This window comes from Globicephala melas, chromosome 6, assembly GCF_963455315.2.
Source record: "Globicephala melas chromosome 6, mGloMel1.2, whole genome shotgun sequence".
Lineage (NCBI taxonomy): Eukaryota > Metazoa > Chordata > Mammalia > Artiodactyla > Delphinidae > Globicephala > Globicephala melas.
Genome location: NC_083319.1, coordinates 7,994,587 through 8,011,469, shown reverse-complemented (window position 1 = coordinate 8,011,469; position 16,883 = coordinate 7,994,587). Strand labels below are relative to the sequence as shown.

Sequence of the window (16,883 nt, the reverse complement as noted above, 5' to 3'; positions counted from 1 at the left end):
TCTTTCATTCATTCATTCATTCGTTCATTCAATAAGAAGCATATTCCCTGAATGCTCCTCTGAGCTGGGAGGGGCAGAGGTGAGCAGGCTCCCTCATGGCTCTCACAAAGCTCACAGGCGAGTCCTTTTCCCTTGGCCATCTCCCTGTCATCTTCTGTCTATACCCACCTCTGGCTCCCAATTCCCAGCTTCCATCCTCATACACCCCTTCTCCACAATGGCGCTGTCCCTAATCACTCACATTTTTGTTGCCGATGTTGTGTTTCTAAATCCTCACTGGTCTCTTTTTAATGACAAAATGAGAAATACTCAATAAAATATTCAATCAGTATAGAAGTCATTAACTTACGAGTAAGTGTTCCTCCATTCACGCTTCCCCGCCCGCAGTCTCCCATAAAAGAAACATTATTAAAAGTGTGGTGTGTCTCCTTCCAGACATTTTCCCTAGGCACATACAGATTCCAGATTTCCTCTTACTCTTAAAGAATCACAGTCCTGCGGTGTGTCTTGCCTTTTTTTCTCTGAAGATAATTGTAGCTAACATCTGTTGAGCACCTATTACAGGTCAGACCCATGACCTTCCTCCTCTCACCGTGTCTTCACCACTCCTGTGAGGCTGAAACCCTTCATTTGTGGAATTTGAAACTCGGTGAGGACAAACTCACAGGAAGCAGCAGGGCCCGGGTCTGAACCCGGCAGTGAGCATCAGGATTGTCACCCCCATCACAATTTGGTCACAAATCCCATCACTCTTAATTATTTGCAAAGGGGATTTTCCCATGCCAGAATCTGGAAGTTATCCTCATTCTTCTGAACAGCTGTAGAGTGCCTTTTAGTTTAGAGGATACCATAATCTATTTCACCTTCTGTTAGCCATTGGCTTGTTCCCAGTTTTTCTCTGCAACACACCACACCAGACTGAACACCCTGGTACATGTATCTTTGCTCACTCAAGGAGCTTATCTGTGAGATATAGTTCTAGAAGTGAATATATGCATTTTAATGTTGTCAAATATTGCCAAACTGCCCTCCAAGAAGGTGATACTAATTTACAGTTCCACCAACAGTATGTGAGAGAATCTGTCTTCCCACAGTTGTGCCCACACTGGTCATTATCAATATTTATTATTAGTTTGATGGGTTAAAAAGGGGTCTCACTTTAACTTACATTTCTTTATCAATGAGAGGGAGCATTTTTTACATATCCTTATTGGTTGTATGCATTTCTTCTATGGGTTACCCATTCATGTTCTTGGACTATTTTGATTTGTGTTTCTTGTCTTCCACTTATTGATTTATAGGAATTCTTTGTTTATTATGGATACTATTATGGATACATTTATTTATTGTGGCTTATACATTGATTTATTATGGACTCTATACATGCTGCAAGTATGCTTCTCCCAGCTTTTCATGCATTTTAAAACTCTGTGGTATCTTTTCCACTTTACTGCTGACCTGTGTATCCTTGAAGGTCATGCTCCTCATCGATATTGAACTGGCTTACATGAATACCAACCATGAGGACTTCATAGGCTTTGCCAAGTGAGTGCTCCCTGGTCAGAGGAGGTGACACCTCGTGTGACTGTGTGTGTATGTGTGTGTAGGACCCAGGCCTGTTGGGTTAAGCCTCTGGGTCTGGTGCCCACTGAGCAGTATCAATGAAGCCGGGCCTCTTGAGAGAAGTTTCTGGGACTCTTCTTTCTCTCCTCATTAGTGCTCAGCAGAGGAGCAACCAGATGAACAAGAAGAAGGCTTCAGGGAACCAGGTGAGTGAACTCCAGTGCCCCAGCCGGAGGGATGGAGGGTGCCGGATGGACGCCAAGCTCTGAGATCCCCCTCCCCCGAGGGGAAGGGTCCCACAGGGGCCAGAGAGCCTGTCAGATGCCAGCCACAAGCCTCCCACTCTGCATCAGTAACCCTCTCTCCTCTCTCCCGGTGCTTCTCGTGGTTGCTATGGTTACCTCTTTGCAGGATGAGATTCTGGTGAGTACCAGGACTGGGGCTCTTGGTTTGTGTAGTTAGGGGGAGGAGGGGACCCATTTGTAGTGGGAATGTGCAGAGGTCAAGAGGGCACCCTTTGGTTTGCACACACCAGCCCATGGGTGTCCACATATGTGCTCAGGCCAGAGGCAGGGTCTAGCCACACACAGAGTCCCACCAATCTGTCCATCACTGCGCATGAACTAAGCATCTACTTCAGCCAGAGGTAGACCATGTGGGCTGGGGTGGGTGAGAATGCCTGGCAGGGGCCTGGCACTGAGTAGGGGCTCTTTAAATATCGGTCGGATGGATGGATGGATGGATGGTTGGATAGGTGGACGGATGGATGAGAGAGAATGTTTTTAAGCTGGCATCTCTACCAGAGAGTTGAGTAAAGAGTGAATGAAGTGTCAAGAGACCAGTGCCTCCTTACCTATTCTGTCCTTCAGATCTCTGCTGAAACATCACTTCTCAGCCCCGGTTGTACCACCAGCCATAGAGTCTGAGCTCTTCCAGAAGCTGTAGTTTCTTTGTGATAATATAGGTGTTTGTGTGATTACTGGCATCATATCATTTCCCTCTTGAACCCTATAAGGGGAAGGGCTGGGTCTGTCCTGTTCACCAGTAAATCCTCAGCCCCCAGTGCAGTGCCTGGCACACAGTAGGTGCTAAATAGAATGAAGGAGCTAATGAATGCAGTATCCCAGGGCAATTCGGTTCAGCAAACACTCACTGGTGCCTGTACTGTGCTGGCCCCTGGACAGGAGTCAGACTCTGGCCCTGCCCCTTGGAAGCCTGGACTTGTAGTCAGGCCCCAGGCAGGGTGGAAGTGGGGGGAACAGGAGGTCCCTGGCGCTGGGGCTCTGGAAGGGGGTTTTGGGTGAGCAGGGAGGAGGGCAGAGCTGGGGGTGGCCGAGGGAGGACAGGAGTCAGGGCGGGAGCAGGGTGGAGAGGTCTGTTGGTCAGACAGGGGAGATGGAGGGCCAGGGAGTGGCATTCAGACTCAATTCCAAAGACAGTGACAAGATGCTGAGGGGATCCTCTCCAGACCGGGACAGGGTGGAAGGGTGGTCATGAGGCACTTGGCTACCACATCCCTGTTAATGACTAAGGCAGCTACTAGCTGTGATCCGCTGTGTGACTTGGGTTCTCCGCAAGGTTCTCAGGGAAGCCAGAGAGGTTTAAGGAGGGCTGGGAGTGGGGGCGGGGGGCGGGGGGGGGCGCTTTGAGGGCCTTAGAAGCAGGCGTGACCCCAGAGGGCTTTCCTGCCAGCCCCAGGCTGCTCAGTCTTCTCCAGATGCTCAGGGGAGAAGCCAGGGAGGCCAGGGCTGGGGGAGGGAGCAGAAGTGGCTCCCTTGTCCCCTCAGTCTGTCCCACCACCAGGGTCTGGTCAGTGTCCCTGCCCTTGCAGCAGAATCCACAGGCCCTAATCTGCATCAGTCGCTCAGGACAGTCCCAGAGACAGCTGCTTCCTGCTGTGAAAAGAGACCTTTGCCTGCCACTCTGGGCTTCTCCAGGGAAGAGGAGTCTGGACAATTTGTGCTCAGCTCCTCCCCGCCGCGTCTGTGCTCTACCACCGCACCCCTGTCCTGGGGCTTGGAGGCAAAGACTCTTAGAACCCTACTATCACAGCATTCATGTATTCATGCCACAAATATTTATTGATAACTTACTGTTTGCCTAGCCCTCTGCCAAGTGCTGGGATACACCAGTGAGGGAGAGAGTTCACAATTTAGCAAGACAGACTGACATCAACAGATAATCACACACACGCACGCAAATTCAAAATTCCAGTCATCGTCATAGAAGAAAGCTTAAGGGAGTGATGAGAGATTATAATAGGGGTCCTGACTTATATGGGGGGCCGGGGAGAGTCTGCCTGAGAATGTGACTTCTGAGCTCATACCCAGAGGATGAGTAGGATTTGCCAGGCCAACAGGAGGAAGTGCTTTCTAGGCAGAGTCAACAGAAGCACGTGCAAAGTCCCTGAGGTCAGAAAAAGTCTTTGAATAAACTGACTGTTAACCTGAAAAGATACTCAGAGTTATCTTGCCCAATCAGCCACCTAAAGTCTGCTTGCACACTTTTTAGCAGTGGGGAGCTCGTCCCCTACCAAAGCCACCAGTCCCCTACTCAGATGGCTCTGTCAGAAGGCTCTTTATCCTGAGCTGACCTCTGCCTTCCTCTGTCTTCCTCTCTGTTCACTTGTGGTTCAAACCAGGGCAGGTCTGGCCCCCACCCTCTCTGACCAGCCAGGCCTTGAAGAGCTGGGGGAGGGGTGAGCTTTTGAGGGTCTCTCTTTGCCCACCCCATCCTCCATGGGGAATCCTGGCCTCTGTCCACTGACTTCCTGCACCCCCCCACCCTCCAGGTCATCCGGAAGGGCTGGCTGACCATCAACAACATCGGTATCATGAAGGGGGGCTCCAAGGAGTATTGGTTTGTGCTGACCGCCGAGAATCTGTCCTGGTACAAGGATGACGAGGTAAGTAAAGGGCCACTGGTCATCAAGGGGTTTGGCTGGTGGCCAGAGGCAGGCTGAGACCCCACCACAGGCTTGGAGTGGACTGAACCACCCAAAAGGGGGATTTAAAACTCTCATCAAAGACCTCTGGGTGGAGGTGGGAGGTCAGGACCAGAGGCAGGCAATCCTGGGGGCTCATCCAGGCTGGATGGAGAAGAGGGCTTGGCAGGACTGGGGAGCTTGGGGCTCAGCGCCCTGGGGTGGCAGGGGTGCTGGGCATCCCTCCCTGACCCCAGCAGCCCCGCAGCCTTCCTGTTTTCTTGCTCCAGGGCGTGCCTCCTACTCCGTGGCCTCCACAGGCCCATGACACACACGAGTCCAGCTGCCAGACACGCTGTTAACCCCTGCACCCCAGCCCCCCAGCCCCCAGCAGTCCGAGGGGGATGCCCAGGGTGCCTCCAGCCAGAGGGGCGAGGAGCGATGGGGCCCCACAGAGGCACCACCCCAAACCCCTCCCTGCCCACTGGGCACAGAGAAGCCCAGCCACCCCCCTTCCCTGCTGCTGGTCTCCTTTAAGAACGAGTCCCTTTGGCTTCCACATCTGGATTCCAGAGGTGACCAGAGAGAGCAGGGAGGGCTGGGGGGGAGGGGGCTTGTGGTAATGAACTCCAGCTGGCCAAGGAGTGGGGGGAGGGACCCCCTTCTTCCTGAGGGGTCTGTTGAAGGCGAAGGTGCTCTCCATGGGGGAGCAGAGCCTGGGGCAGTGGCTTCTGATTTCGCTCTCCAAGCCCCCCTCCTTGCTCCCTGCCCCCTCCAAGTCTCCCCAGGCAGGGCCCCCCTCCTCACTTTGGGCGGGGCCCTCTGTCGTCACTGGCGGGGGCGCCAAGCCATCTGGACCTCATTACCCCAACCCTGGCCTCTCCCAGAGCATGGGGCCCCTCGAAGGGTGGAGCGTGAGGCTGTGCGGGGCACGGGTGTGGGGACCGCTTCCTGCTCTACCGCCTGGGCAGCCTTCCTAGACGTGCCCGTGCCCCACCATTCCCTGGGCTCCTGTGTTGAGGTTCCTTGCACAGGGCCAGGGGACAGTGTGACTGGGGCTGGGGGCTAGAGACGGGCTACACTGGGGGGAGGAGGGAGTATATCTGAGCAGGGCCCCGTCCTTGTATATGTGTGTGTGTGTGTGTGTGTGTGTGTGTGTGTATCGGGGGGCTGGTCTCTGTGGAACTTCGTGTGTACATTTGAGTTGAGTTGAGTGTGACCCCGGTGTTGAGTGTACGTGTGGGTGGGGGAGGGCTGGGCAGTGAGTGCTGGGAGGTGAGGGTGTGTGTGAGGCTTGTGGACGTGGGGTGTGGGTGTTTGACAGGAGAGTGTCTGGGGTATAAGCGTCGGGGCGTGTTCGGTGTTTGAGGGTTTGCATGTGTGTTTGGGGGCAGACCATGTGTGCCTGAGGCGTGTGTGCCCGTGCCCGGTGTGTAAGCATCTGTGTGTATGTGTGGCGAGTGGACTTGAGGAGGGAGGGCGTGCGTGTGGCACGTTTGAGGATATGTATTGTACGTGTTGGGGATGTAAGGATGGGAGAGGGCTGGTGTTCCATTGTGAGCGGGTGTGTGCGTCTGTGTGCGCATGTGTGTGCATGCACTTGTGTGTGCTTGGGACACGGATGTGTGGTTTAAAATTCGAGTGTGGGGATGTATGTCTCCGAGTTGTAGGTGTGTTCGTGCCGAGGTAAAGTTGCGTGTGTGTGTGGGGTTGTGAGTGGATCTTTCTGCCCTAAAACAGCTGGGGACAGGGAGGTGGTCCGGGCTGAACGGAGGGTGATCTGTCCCCCTTCTCCACCCAGCCACCAACCGTCTGGTCTTTGGGACTTGGGTGATCCTCTGGGCAGACAGGCAGCCGCCCACATCCCCAGCCCTCACTGACCCCCCATCTTCTCACTCTTCCTCCGCCACCCATCAGCAACCCCACCCCGTCCCACAGCATGGTGGTGCCCCCATCCCTGTTGCCTCCTCCCAGCCCACTCTGTGCCCCCCAAGCCCCCTGCCCCGGCTCCAGGCTCCGGTTCTGGGATGGCGCGCGGGGGCCGCTCCAGCTCTCCAGCGGCGGTGCCGAGGGTCTAACCCAGCCCAGCCTAACCAATGTGCAGACTACTGTACAATTTGGAAGTCCTGAACAGATAGTCTAAACACTGGGTAGACGGAGTGGAGGTGTCCTCTGATCCATCCAGGCTGCAGTGTCTGTCCGTCGGGTGAGAGCTTCAGCCCCATGTCCTGGAGATGCAAGGTCCCCAGCCCAGCCCAGCCAGCCCGGGGTCCCCTCTCTGCTCTGACTCCCCTTCTGCCTCCTTTGACGTGGCAGGGGTGAGCGGGAGCTCTGGCTGGGGAGGAGGGGCCTGGGGACGGGCCGGCCTGCGGGAAGGAGGGGGCTGCTCCTACCTAGTGTCCAACCCCAGAGCAGAGCGCAGGGCGGGTGGCGGCGGGGCCTCCCTCGAATGCTTCCAGATGTTCCCTGGCCGCGTGTGCAACTTCCTCCTCTCCTCCCCCAGCCGCCCTCTGGGGCTCCCGGCCACCCGCCTGGCATAAAGAGGGCTTTATGTGGCTGGACGGGCCAGGGGGGTGCGGGGGGCAGAGAGAGGTGGGCAGGATGACGCCAGGACGTGGAGCAGGGTCCTCCGAAACCCAACCCCCGACCCGAGATCCGTGGCGAGGCTCATGCCCAAGCCCCGAGTCCTCCAAACCCACACAGTCACCCCCCCCGGGCCCCCGGGTGTGGGCCCTGTGGTGTTGGGTTGACTAGTGGGGTACAGGCAGCAGAAACCCCTCCCCTCCTCCCAGAGCCCCATCCTGGGGTACCTCCTCCAAAGACCCCTGAGCTCCTCCCCTCTGTCTGTAGGACAGAGGAGCCTACAGTCACGTGTCAGCCCCCACCAGACGTACACACATGTGCACACAGGCCTGGCACCCACATGCCATCCACAGATAAGCGTAACTCCTCCCAGACGATACAGATAAACCACACAGACTCAGCCCATTACGAAAACTCTATGCACGTAAGTACGTGCACCCACAGCGCAGGTCCCGCAGGTACATTCACGCAGACATATGGACATTTACAGTTGCCACACACACACACATGCTCACACGCACACACAGCCGGGCTGGCACCTCCTCAGGCACCCTCGTGCACACACAGGGACACATGGGCACACGCACAGTGGTGAGAGCACACGTGCTCAGACATGCACGTTTGCACAGACATACAACCACACACGTTGCACACACACACTCACCATCTCCAGGCTTGTGCTGTGTGCCTGATCGCTAACACATGGGCAGCTGTGGGGAGTGGGCTGAGCCAGCCCTTTGAAGCTGCCAGGCCTGGTGGCCGCCCCCCTTCCCCGTCTCTCCAGTCAGGAAATGAAGTCAGAGGCTTATCCAGAGCAGGCCCCATCGGCCAGGCTGGCGGCAAGAGAGGCCGAGTGCGGGGTCCCTGGCTGGGGCTAGCCTGGCTTGCGTCCAGGGCTGGCTTGGGGCGGGATGTGGGAGCCAAGCTCAGCCTCGCCACCCCAGGCTCTTGAGCTCTGGCATGGATGCGGAGGCGGTGGGAAGGGCTTGAACGCCGTGGGGAGCCGAGGTGCCCAGCAGACCCGGGGCCCCGTGGCCAGGGTTTCATCAGACAGCGCCCACGCAGTGCAAGGGGCTGGTGGTCTACAGCCCCAGGTCCCCCCGCGCCGCAACATGGAGCATCCTTAGGGAGTGAGGCGTAGCACAGACAGCACCAACCTCACCCATCGCTCCTCCCTCTCCCCCAGGAGAAAGAGAAGAAATACATGCTGTCCGTGGACAACCTGAAGCTGCGGGACGTGGAGAAGGGCTTCATGTCCAGCAAGCACATCTTTGCCCTCTTCAACACGGAGCAGAGGTGCGCCTGCCTGCTCCCACGGGGCCCTGGGGAGTAAAGACGGGCCCACGGATCCAGAAGACAGAGAGATCTGCCCGGGCTCCCCAGCAAGTCATTCACTTGACAAATATTTGTTGAGTTTCTAATCTGTGCTACACTCATGTCCAGATCTCGTTCCTGGCCTCCCTCCCGCCACCCCTTCCTTTCTCCTTCCTGCCTTTCCTCCCTCCCTCTCCGTCTCTCTCTCTCCCTCCCTCCCTCCTTCCTCCCCTCCTGTCCTTCTGCAATCACTCGGTTAGTACCTGCCCTGCATGAGATACTGGCAGTACCAGGCCTCTCCCCTCCCAACCCAGGGCTGACTCTAGTGGACTTTCTCCTACTCAGAGATGAGGGTTCAATACAGCTGCCAAGAGGGGAAAGCCTGGGAGGGGGCCAATGGGGGTTGAGATCTAAGCCAGGGGCTGCACTGTCATGGGTCCCCCTTTCATGAGAGCTCAGTCCCTTTCTAATAGAGTATTTTACTGCTCATTTCACTAAATCCTCTCAATGACCCTAAAAGGCAGGAATTGTTATTATTAACCCATGTTCCGGATGAGAAAACTAAGGCTGGGAGAGAAGAAGGGACTTGCCACAGCTGGCAAGTAAGAAAGCCAGGATTGGCCCACAGGCACGATGACCCCAGTCCACGCACGCCCTTAACCACCAAGGTGAATGGGCTTTGCCCCCCATCTCCCCTCACCACCTGCCCCATCTTGCAGGAACGTCTACAAGGATTATCGGCAGCTGGAACTGGCCTGCGAGACACAGGAGGAGGTGGATAGCTGGAAGGCCTCCTTCCTGAGAGCTGGCGTGTACCCCGAGCGTGTTGGGGTGAGTGGCAGGGGAGGTAGGGGAGGGGCAAGCTGCTTAAAATAAGGGGCTCCGGGGGAAGCCATCCACAGTGATGCCAAGCCATTCCATATTTTCCGGCTCTTATTGGGCTCAGAAATAGCAGGGATCCTCCCCCTACCTGCTCTGGGGTGGGATCAGAGTTAACCCTTCCTCCCATCCTTCTCCAGTGCAGTTTTACATGACTCTTTGTCTGACACAGATGGCATTTCCGACATCCCTTTCATATGATCATGCTTTCTTCTGACTGCCTTCACTTTTCTACCCTCTTTCACTGTGACAATGTCTAGAGTTGCCTTACAGTTGGGGTGCAGTGCCCTGGGTTTACTCAGTCCCTCCTCTTTTCCTGTGTGTGTCTGCTACGGCTGTGCTCGCTGGTGGCGGCGGCGATGATGGCAATGCTGGTGTGGTGACCTCTATGGCTTTGGTGTGGGCCTCCCAGGACAAAGAGAAAGTGAGTGTGTCCCTCTCTCATCTTCTGCCAGGCACTCTAGCCTGGCGACAGATCTGGCCAGGCCTTTAGAATCATGAAGGGTCCTTGGAGATGTCCTTTCCTAATTTATGGACTGGGAAAGTAAGGCAAATTCTAGGTACTAGAGTCAGAGCCAAGATAAGGCTGAATGAGGGTTTGGGGTCCTGAGAGGCACTGGGGTGGACAGAGCCCAGAGACCCAGAGCTATGGGGGAGCTGGTGTCTTTGTGTACAGGCCGGTTGCTTCTCTCTGTATCTTAGCGTTCCAGGCATCCTTGAAGGGGCTGGGACCCTGGGGATGCCTGGAACCTGGCTTTGAGGTCCTAGCCATCCTGATGCCCTGTCCTCAATGGCAGGCCAGTGAGACGGAGGAGAATGGCTCAGACAACTTCATGCACTCCATGGACCCACAGCTGGAGCGGCAGGTGGAGACCATCCGGAACTTGGTGGACTCATACATGGCCATCGTCAACAAGACTGTCCGGGACCTCATGCCTAAGACCATCATGCACCTCATGATCAACAATGTGGGTGCACCACCGCGTGGGGGGCGGGTGCTCTCGTGGGACCAGGGAGGCAGGTGGCCAGGTTGGCCTGGAGTAGTCATGTGGGACCAAGTCTGGGGAGGGAGGCATGGGTCCACGCCAGAGGTATCCAATAGAAATGTAATGTGAGCTTCATATATTATTTTGTAGATTCACATAACCAAGTTGTTCCAAGCATGCTTAAATGCTTTCCAGGAGGGGCTAGGAATATGCATCTTTTGAGAACTCCCAGACCATGTTTTGAGATCTCCCACACCATGTTTTGAGATACACACCCCACGGAACCACTTCCACCCATGGCTTAGTGAAAAAGCATGGCCTGAAGGGAATTAGAACTGTGTTGGAATCCTGGCTTTGCCTCAACCCTGTGTGACTTTGAGCAAACGAACTACCCTCTCTGAGCCTCTGTTTTCTTATATGTAAAATATGGATAATGATAGAGTTGAGGATTAAATGAATATAAAGTGCATAACAACACAGTGCCTGGCATGTAGTAGGTGCTCAACATAAATTTAGATAATGAATAAATGAGACACAGGCCTACGGCATAAAAAACCTCAGCATCTCTCCACAAATGTTCCAGAGCCTGGCCCAGGTAACATCTGGGAATTTTTAAGGAGAACATTAACCCATGCCCTACACACAGACACTCACATTTCACCCGATCCAGGCACACATTCACACCTGCTACTCAAGGGCTCAGAAAATTTTAAACTGTCGTCTTCCTTATTTTGGTCCACTGGAGCATACAAGTCTTTGGAAAGGGTGTAACTACCCCATTTTACAGATGAGGAAACTGAGGCTGAAATAAGCTGAGTAACCAGGTGTCCTGGTGCATAATAGGCCCTGAGTGTTCTCCTAGATCTATGACCTTGAACAGTTCACTTTTCTTCTCTGGGCCATCTGAGAAAAAGGGCAAGCGGGGAGGCGGGGAAGCAAGGGAGATCTCTGAGTTTAGGCAGTGGCAGAGCCCCATCCCCGAGCTAGTAGGGCCCGGCGGGGAGGGCAAATTGGTACAGGCGTCAGGTCCCAGCCCTCTCCTCTCTCTGCCCGCCCGCAGACCAAGGAATTCATCTTCTCGGAGCTGCTGGCCAACCTGTACTCGTGCGGGGACCAGAACACACTGATGGAGGAGTCGGCCGAGCAGGCGCAGCGGCGCGACGAGATGCTGCGCATGTACCACGCACTGAAAGAGGCGCTCAGCATCATCGGCGACATCAACACGACCACTGTCAGCACGCCCATGCCCCCGCCCGTGGACGACTCCTGGCTGCAGGTGCAGAGCGTACCGGCTGGACGCAGGTACCAGGGCCGGCTCCCACGGCCCCAAAGCCCCCCAGCCCGGGGCCCGCTGGAGGAGGGCCGAGACCGGGCAGTGACGCGACGGCGTCACCGGGATAGCTCCCACCTGGAGCGAGGGGCGGGGCTTATCGCGGGGCGGGGCTTATCGCGGGGCGGGGCTTGCCGTGGAAAGCTGGCTGCCGGGAGGGGTGGAGCTGGAACATTGGAGCCTCTGGGGGCGGGCTTAAACTCCGGCGAAAACCTAAGGCGCGGAGGGGCGGAGCTTGCGCGCATGGGCATGACAGGCACCCAGCTGGGGGCGGGGCCTCACGGTGGGGCGGAGCCGCTCATCTCTCTCCCCTCCTTGTCCTTCGCTCCCTGTCGCCCGCAGGTCACCCACGTCCAGCCCCACACCGCAGCGCCGAGCCCCCGCGGTGCCCCCAGCCCGGCCCGGGTCGCGGGGCCCTGCTCCTGGGCCTCCGCCTGCTGGGTCCGCCCTAGGGGGGGCGCCCCCCGTGCCCTCCAGGCCGGGGGCTTCCCCTGACCCCTTCGGTCCTCCCCCCCAGGTGCCCTCGCGCCCCAACCGCGCCCCGCCCGGGGTCCCCAGGTGAGTAGGGGCTGAAAGCGGCGGCAGAGACCGCCGGGCGGGCGTGGCCGGGAGGGAGGTGGGGCCGGATTCCGGAGCATCGGCCCAGGTCGCCAGAGCCGGCCCTCTCTGTCCGGGTCACTCGGACCGTGGGTGCCAGAACCACCGGGGGTGTGGCCGAGGGCTGGCGGAGCCTGCCCCCAGGGAGCACTGAGTTCCGCAGGTGGTCGTTTCTGGGGAGGGGGCCGTGGGGCTCATCCCACCTGCCCTCTTCTTTCCAGCACTTGCATGGCGCTTCCCTCCTTTTTCACTCTCTCTCTCTCCCACACGTTGCCTCCCTTCTCCTTTCCCCTTCTAGCCGCTCTCCTCCGTTCTCCATTCCATCCTCTACTTCTGTCTCCCAGCTCCTAGTGAGCCTACCTCAGGTCTGAGGATCTGAACCCAAATCCTCTCTGGATGGGTAGATTTTATTCACTTACACTCAGGGCTACCCTGGTGCCCGCACTTCCCAGTCCTGACTCTTTGGACCTGTCCCCGAGGGTTGTGACTGTGTGACCAGCAAGGTGTGTGATGTGTGTGTGGGCGTGCACACGGATGTGAGAGTGTAAGAATGGCACCCAGGCATGCGGTAGGACGTGGAGCAGCTGGGAAAGGGGTCTGGGAGCCATGGGACAGCCTGATGGCTTCCTTCCTTCCCCTTGCCTCTGGCCCTAGCTGGCCTGGACCAACGTGGTGGGTGTGCGGGCAGGAGTGGAGGCTGCCCCATTCCCAGAAATCTCCAGGGAAAAGGGTTCTACTTCATCCCTTGCCTTTGCCTTCTTGATCCATGACCCTCTTTCAAGGAAGCTCACTCTGATATTTAACTCAGTCTGCCCTGTTTCCACTGGCCATGTTCTCTGAGGAAGAACACATCAGACCAATAATATCCATTTATGTTTCCAGATGGCTGGAGGGTAGGGCCATGGGTCTAACCTCCATGAACCTACAGTGAAGCAGAGATGGGGCTTGCTCTATGGTGACCTGACGGCCAAGGCAGATGGGGTAACGCAGGCAGCGTGGTGTTGGTCAGGGGCACTGGACTGGAGTGGGCCTTTAGGCGAGTCACTTTCCCTTCCAGGGCCTCAGTTTCCCTTCCACCAAATGATATTTAACATTCTGCCTTTCTCCCAGGGTTGGTGTGGGGATCAGGGGAGGCAGTGGCTATAGGGATGCCACATTAACTGCAAAAGTGGCTATAGGAACTATTTGCTAACTTCCAATGTGAGTTCAGATTCTTAAGGGTATTTGACATGCCCAGGCCTGTGCTGAGGTGTGACATGAGAACTGTGAGATCTGGTACCTGCTCCGCTCTAGTCTGGCTGACACATGGGAAGTCACAGCCTCAGAGGAGAGAGCAGTCTGGGGAGCTTCAAGGCAGCTTGACTTCGGTGAGATCCCAGGGTTGATGGAGATAAGGCTCAGGTGGTGAGGAGTCAGGAGAGCGTTTGGGTAAGGAGCAGCAGGTGGGCAAAAGTTGAGTGTGGAATGCGTTGAGAGCTGCTGGCCAGAGCAGAGTGCAGGTAGAATGAGGAAGAATAAGAAGAGGTTGCCCTGGGGACTTCCCTGGAGGTTCCAGTGGTTAAGATTCTGCACTTCCACTGCCGGGGGCACGGGTTCGATCCCTAGTCAGGGAGCTAAGATCCTGCATGGCGCACAGCACGGCCAAAAAAAAGAAAAACAAATTTGCCCTGGGTAAGGTGGGGCAGGTAGGAGAACCTTCAAAGTCCACAGAAGAGGTTGACTTGGGACTCAGTGCTGTGAGCAGCAGGGAGCCATGGAAGGCTCTTGGGTGGAGACATGAAAGCTGGACCCTAAGAAAGCAAGACCTGTCCCTTCTGGAGCAATGCAGGTGGCCCTCTGAGCACGCCAGGCACGAGTGTGCAGGGAGCTGGTGCAAATGCCTCCTGTGTGGGGGCGAGCTTCTGTGTTGTGACTCCGCCCCCGCGTGTGCTTCAGTGTGCCAAGTGGCTGCATGCCCCAGATCCATGCTGCACGTGCCAGCCAGCGAGGTTGCTGGGCGTTGGGGGGTGGGGTGTGTGCGTGTTGTTTGTGGGCATGTGTGTCAGCGTGTGCATGCGGGGCCGTGGGGCCTCACCGCATGTGTGTGCACGCCCGGGCGTGTGCGTGTGCGTGTCCCCCCACCCCCAGGCCTGACCCGTCTGTGAACTGCCACGTTGATTTCGTGCTGTCTTTCAGAATCACTATCAGTGACCCCTGAGGAGCGTCAGCCACGGTAGGTACAGGCCTCTCCACCTGCTGCATGAACCGGTGTGTCTGCCCCCTGCCGCACCAGCTCCACACTGCAGGGCGAACCTGGGACCTCAGAGGCAGGCCCCCTCCCTCTCCCTTCTGCAGCTCCAGACTTATTCTTTCCTCTTTCTGTCCTCGCTGCCAGCTGGCTCTCTCACCTCCCTTCTCAGCGAGCCTCGGGACTCAGTGCCACTGCCCAAGACCTCCATGGCTGAGCCTGGGGAGGTCTTGGGACAGGCTCCGCACCCAAGCAGGCAAAGCTGGGTGCTCTCTGGAGGCGTCAGAAAGAGCGCAGAGCTCATGGTTCGTGGTGTTAGGGGCAGGGAGCTTGGCTGGACTCAGGCACCCAGAGGCCTTGGCGTCTCACCCTGGGGTGCGATCTCATCCTGGGGTGCCACACTCACTCCCCGATCTGAGCCCTGCCGCGGGGGCAGGGCAGCCAGCTCCCAGCCTGGGAGCTCTGGAAACCGAATCCACGATAGGGCAGAGGAAGTCAAAGTCCCACCTCCTTTATCGAGCCAGCAAGCAAGCAGCAGCTGGGGGTGAAGGCTCTGGTTATTTGATGATTTGGGAAAGCCTGAGTGTCCCCCCCACCATCAGCCCAGAGCACAGCTCACAGGCCAGGCAGGTCACACCGCCCCTTCCCCTGCCTCCGCGGTACTGTCACTCCTGCTGGTGCAGGACTGAAGGCAGCGTCCTCAGCCCCAGGTGGAGCACCGTAGCCGGCCCGCAGGCTCATCCACCTGGGCCTGTTGCTCCTAGGGGTGACCTCCACTTTTCCGCTAAGGGGATGACGGTGTCTGCGGACCTGGGCAAGCCAGCTTCTCTGAGTTCGGCCCCAGCTGGGCCCCAAACTTGCCCAGCGAGCCTGCCTGCCACTCCGCGCCTGCGCTGACTCTTGCTCTTCTGCTTTTCCCCAGCAGGAAGGGCCCAGCCTCACCTACGCGACCTGCGGCCCCCCGACCAGCTGAGGCTCCCCTCTTAGACTTATAAGCCTGTGGCCACTGGCATCCGGCCGCCTGCCCTCCCTGCCTCCCCAGGGTCCCTATAGAGGACTCGTGGGCTTTCTGCCCACCCAGAGGGGCCTCTAGCGCTCCCTCCAGCCATTCTGTTAGCTTTGCCCTCCTGGTTCAAACAGTGTTCTTTCTCGTGTGTTCCTCCATCAGGCCTGGTGGCTGTCGCGTGGGGCTCACGGCCCCATACTCCCTGAGGCTAGGGATGGCCCTGCGCCAGTGGGTTGAAAGACAGGGGGCCAGAGAAGAGGGAAGCCAGAGGGGGCCGAGCACGTGTCTGGAGCTGTGGGTGCACTGCCTGGTGGTGTGTGAGAGTCTAGCGTGTGTGGCCTTTAGGCCTTTAGTCTAGCGTGTGTGGCCTTTAGCCTAGCGTGTCTAGCCTTTACCCCAGACCCCCGTAAGGCTCTGGCCCCTGCCCATCTCCTGCCCTTCTACCTTCCCTTTCTCGTCTCTCTTCTCTATTCCAGAACCCTTGCCCACACCTGGGTCTTCTGCCCCTCCCCTCCTCTCCCCTGACTGCCGGGCTAGGCTGCCCTTGCCTTACCAGCTCTCTCCCCCTTTTCTCTCTCCCGTTCTCTCTTTGCTTTCTCTCCAACTGCCAGCCGATCGGGTCAGGCAAGTCCATCCCGACCTGAGAGCCCCAGGCCCCCCTTCGACCTCTAACCAGATCCCTCCTATTCCTCGGAGACCTCCCTTTCCAAGCCTGCCTGGACGGCTGTTCTGTGACTTGACAGTGGCTACCCGGCCCCAGAGCTTCCCCTTCATCTGTGACTTAGTCTGTTGTAGTGGTGAGCTGACACATCCAGGCGTGACGTTGGTGAAACTTGTGCCCCTCTGTGGTCTTGCTCCTGCCCAGTTCTATAAATATCTATAAATACTCATATATATATATATACACATATATATATATGTGTATATATATATATATATACACACACACACATATATGGCCAAGCCTCACCTCTAGTGTCGGGAATCAATCACCATGCTGTCCTTGAGGAGTCTTGTGGCCCAACTACAAGGGAACGCTGTCACCCTGACATCCCCCTCCAAAGCGTGCCACTTCCGATGAGCCCCCGTCGTACGCAGCCTGTGGACAGCCAGCCCCCCTCTGCCGCCCTCCCGTCCCTACCCCCCCTCGAACACGGGGGTGCCGTACTGGCAGCTGTGTGGTTCTCTGACCACTACCGGTCTTGCTGTCTCTTGGCTGAGAATAAAACCCATTTCTGGATGATGGGGAACAGTGTGTCCTCTGTGGCCTGTGTTCTCTGTGGCGCTCAGGGAGAGGTAAAGGTTTAAACATTGGGGTGAGGGATGGGGAAGGGCCCAGCTATTGCTAGGGTGCTGTAAGATGTGGAGAAAAAAGCCGCATCCTCTCCGAGGCCTACTGGGAAAGCAGCTGGAGTCAGCTGATCCTCGTCCTGTGAAACCTGCTCTGGCCACTAGGCGGCGCGGAGGGAGGACCG

At 57.1% G+C, this 16,883-nt stretch overlaps 1 protein-coding gene across 4 annotated transcripts in view; it reads left to right on the top strand.

Annotated features, from left to right (window-relative positions):
* The window catches only part of DNM1 (dynamin 1), a 45,013-nt gene extending 28,350 nt beyond the window's left edge, over positions 1-16,663 (top strand). For 2 of the 4 annotated variants that reach the window (XM_030858516.2, XM_030858514.2), the window contains exons 12-22: positions 1,475-1,545; positions 1,718-1,769; positions 1,975-1,986; positions 4,355-4,468; positions 8,256-8,365; positions 9,103-9,214; positions 9,675-9,686; positions 10,060-10,230; positions 11,309-11,550; positions 11,921-12,136; positions 16,020-16,663. In XM_030858516.2, the coding sequence (XP_030714376.1) occupies positions 1,475-1,545; positions 1,718-1,769; positions 1,975-1,986; positions 4,355-4,468; positions 8,256-8,365; positions 9,103-9,214; positions 9,675-9,686; positions 10,060-10,230; positions 11,309-11,550; positions 11,921-12,136; positions 16,020-16,080 (1,173 nt within the window). In that variant the 3' untranslated portion in view covers positions 16,081-16,663. Of the gene's footprint in view, positions 1-1,474; positions 1,546-1,717; positions 1,770-1,974; positions 1,987-4,354; positions 4,469-8,255; positions 8,366-9,102; positions 9,215-9,674; positions 9,687-10,059; positions 10,231-11,308; positions 11,551-11,920; positions 12,137-14,350; positions 14,388-15,324 lie in introns of all 4 variants that reach the window. The other 2 variants (XM_030858511.2, XM_030858506.2) reach the window with 2 other exon arrangements.
* Positions 16,664-16,883: the final 220 nt, after the last annotated feature.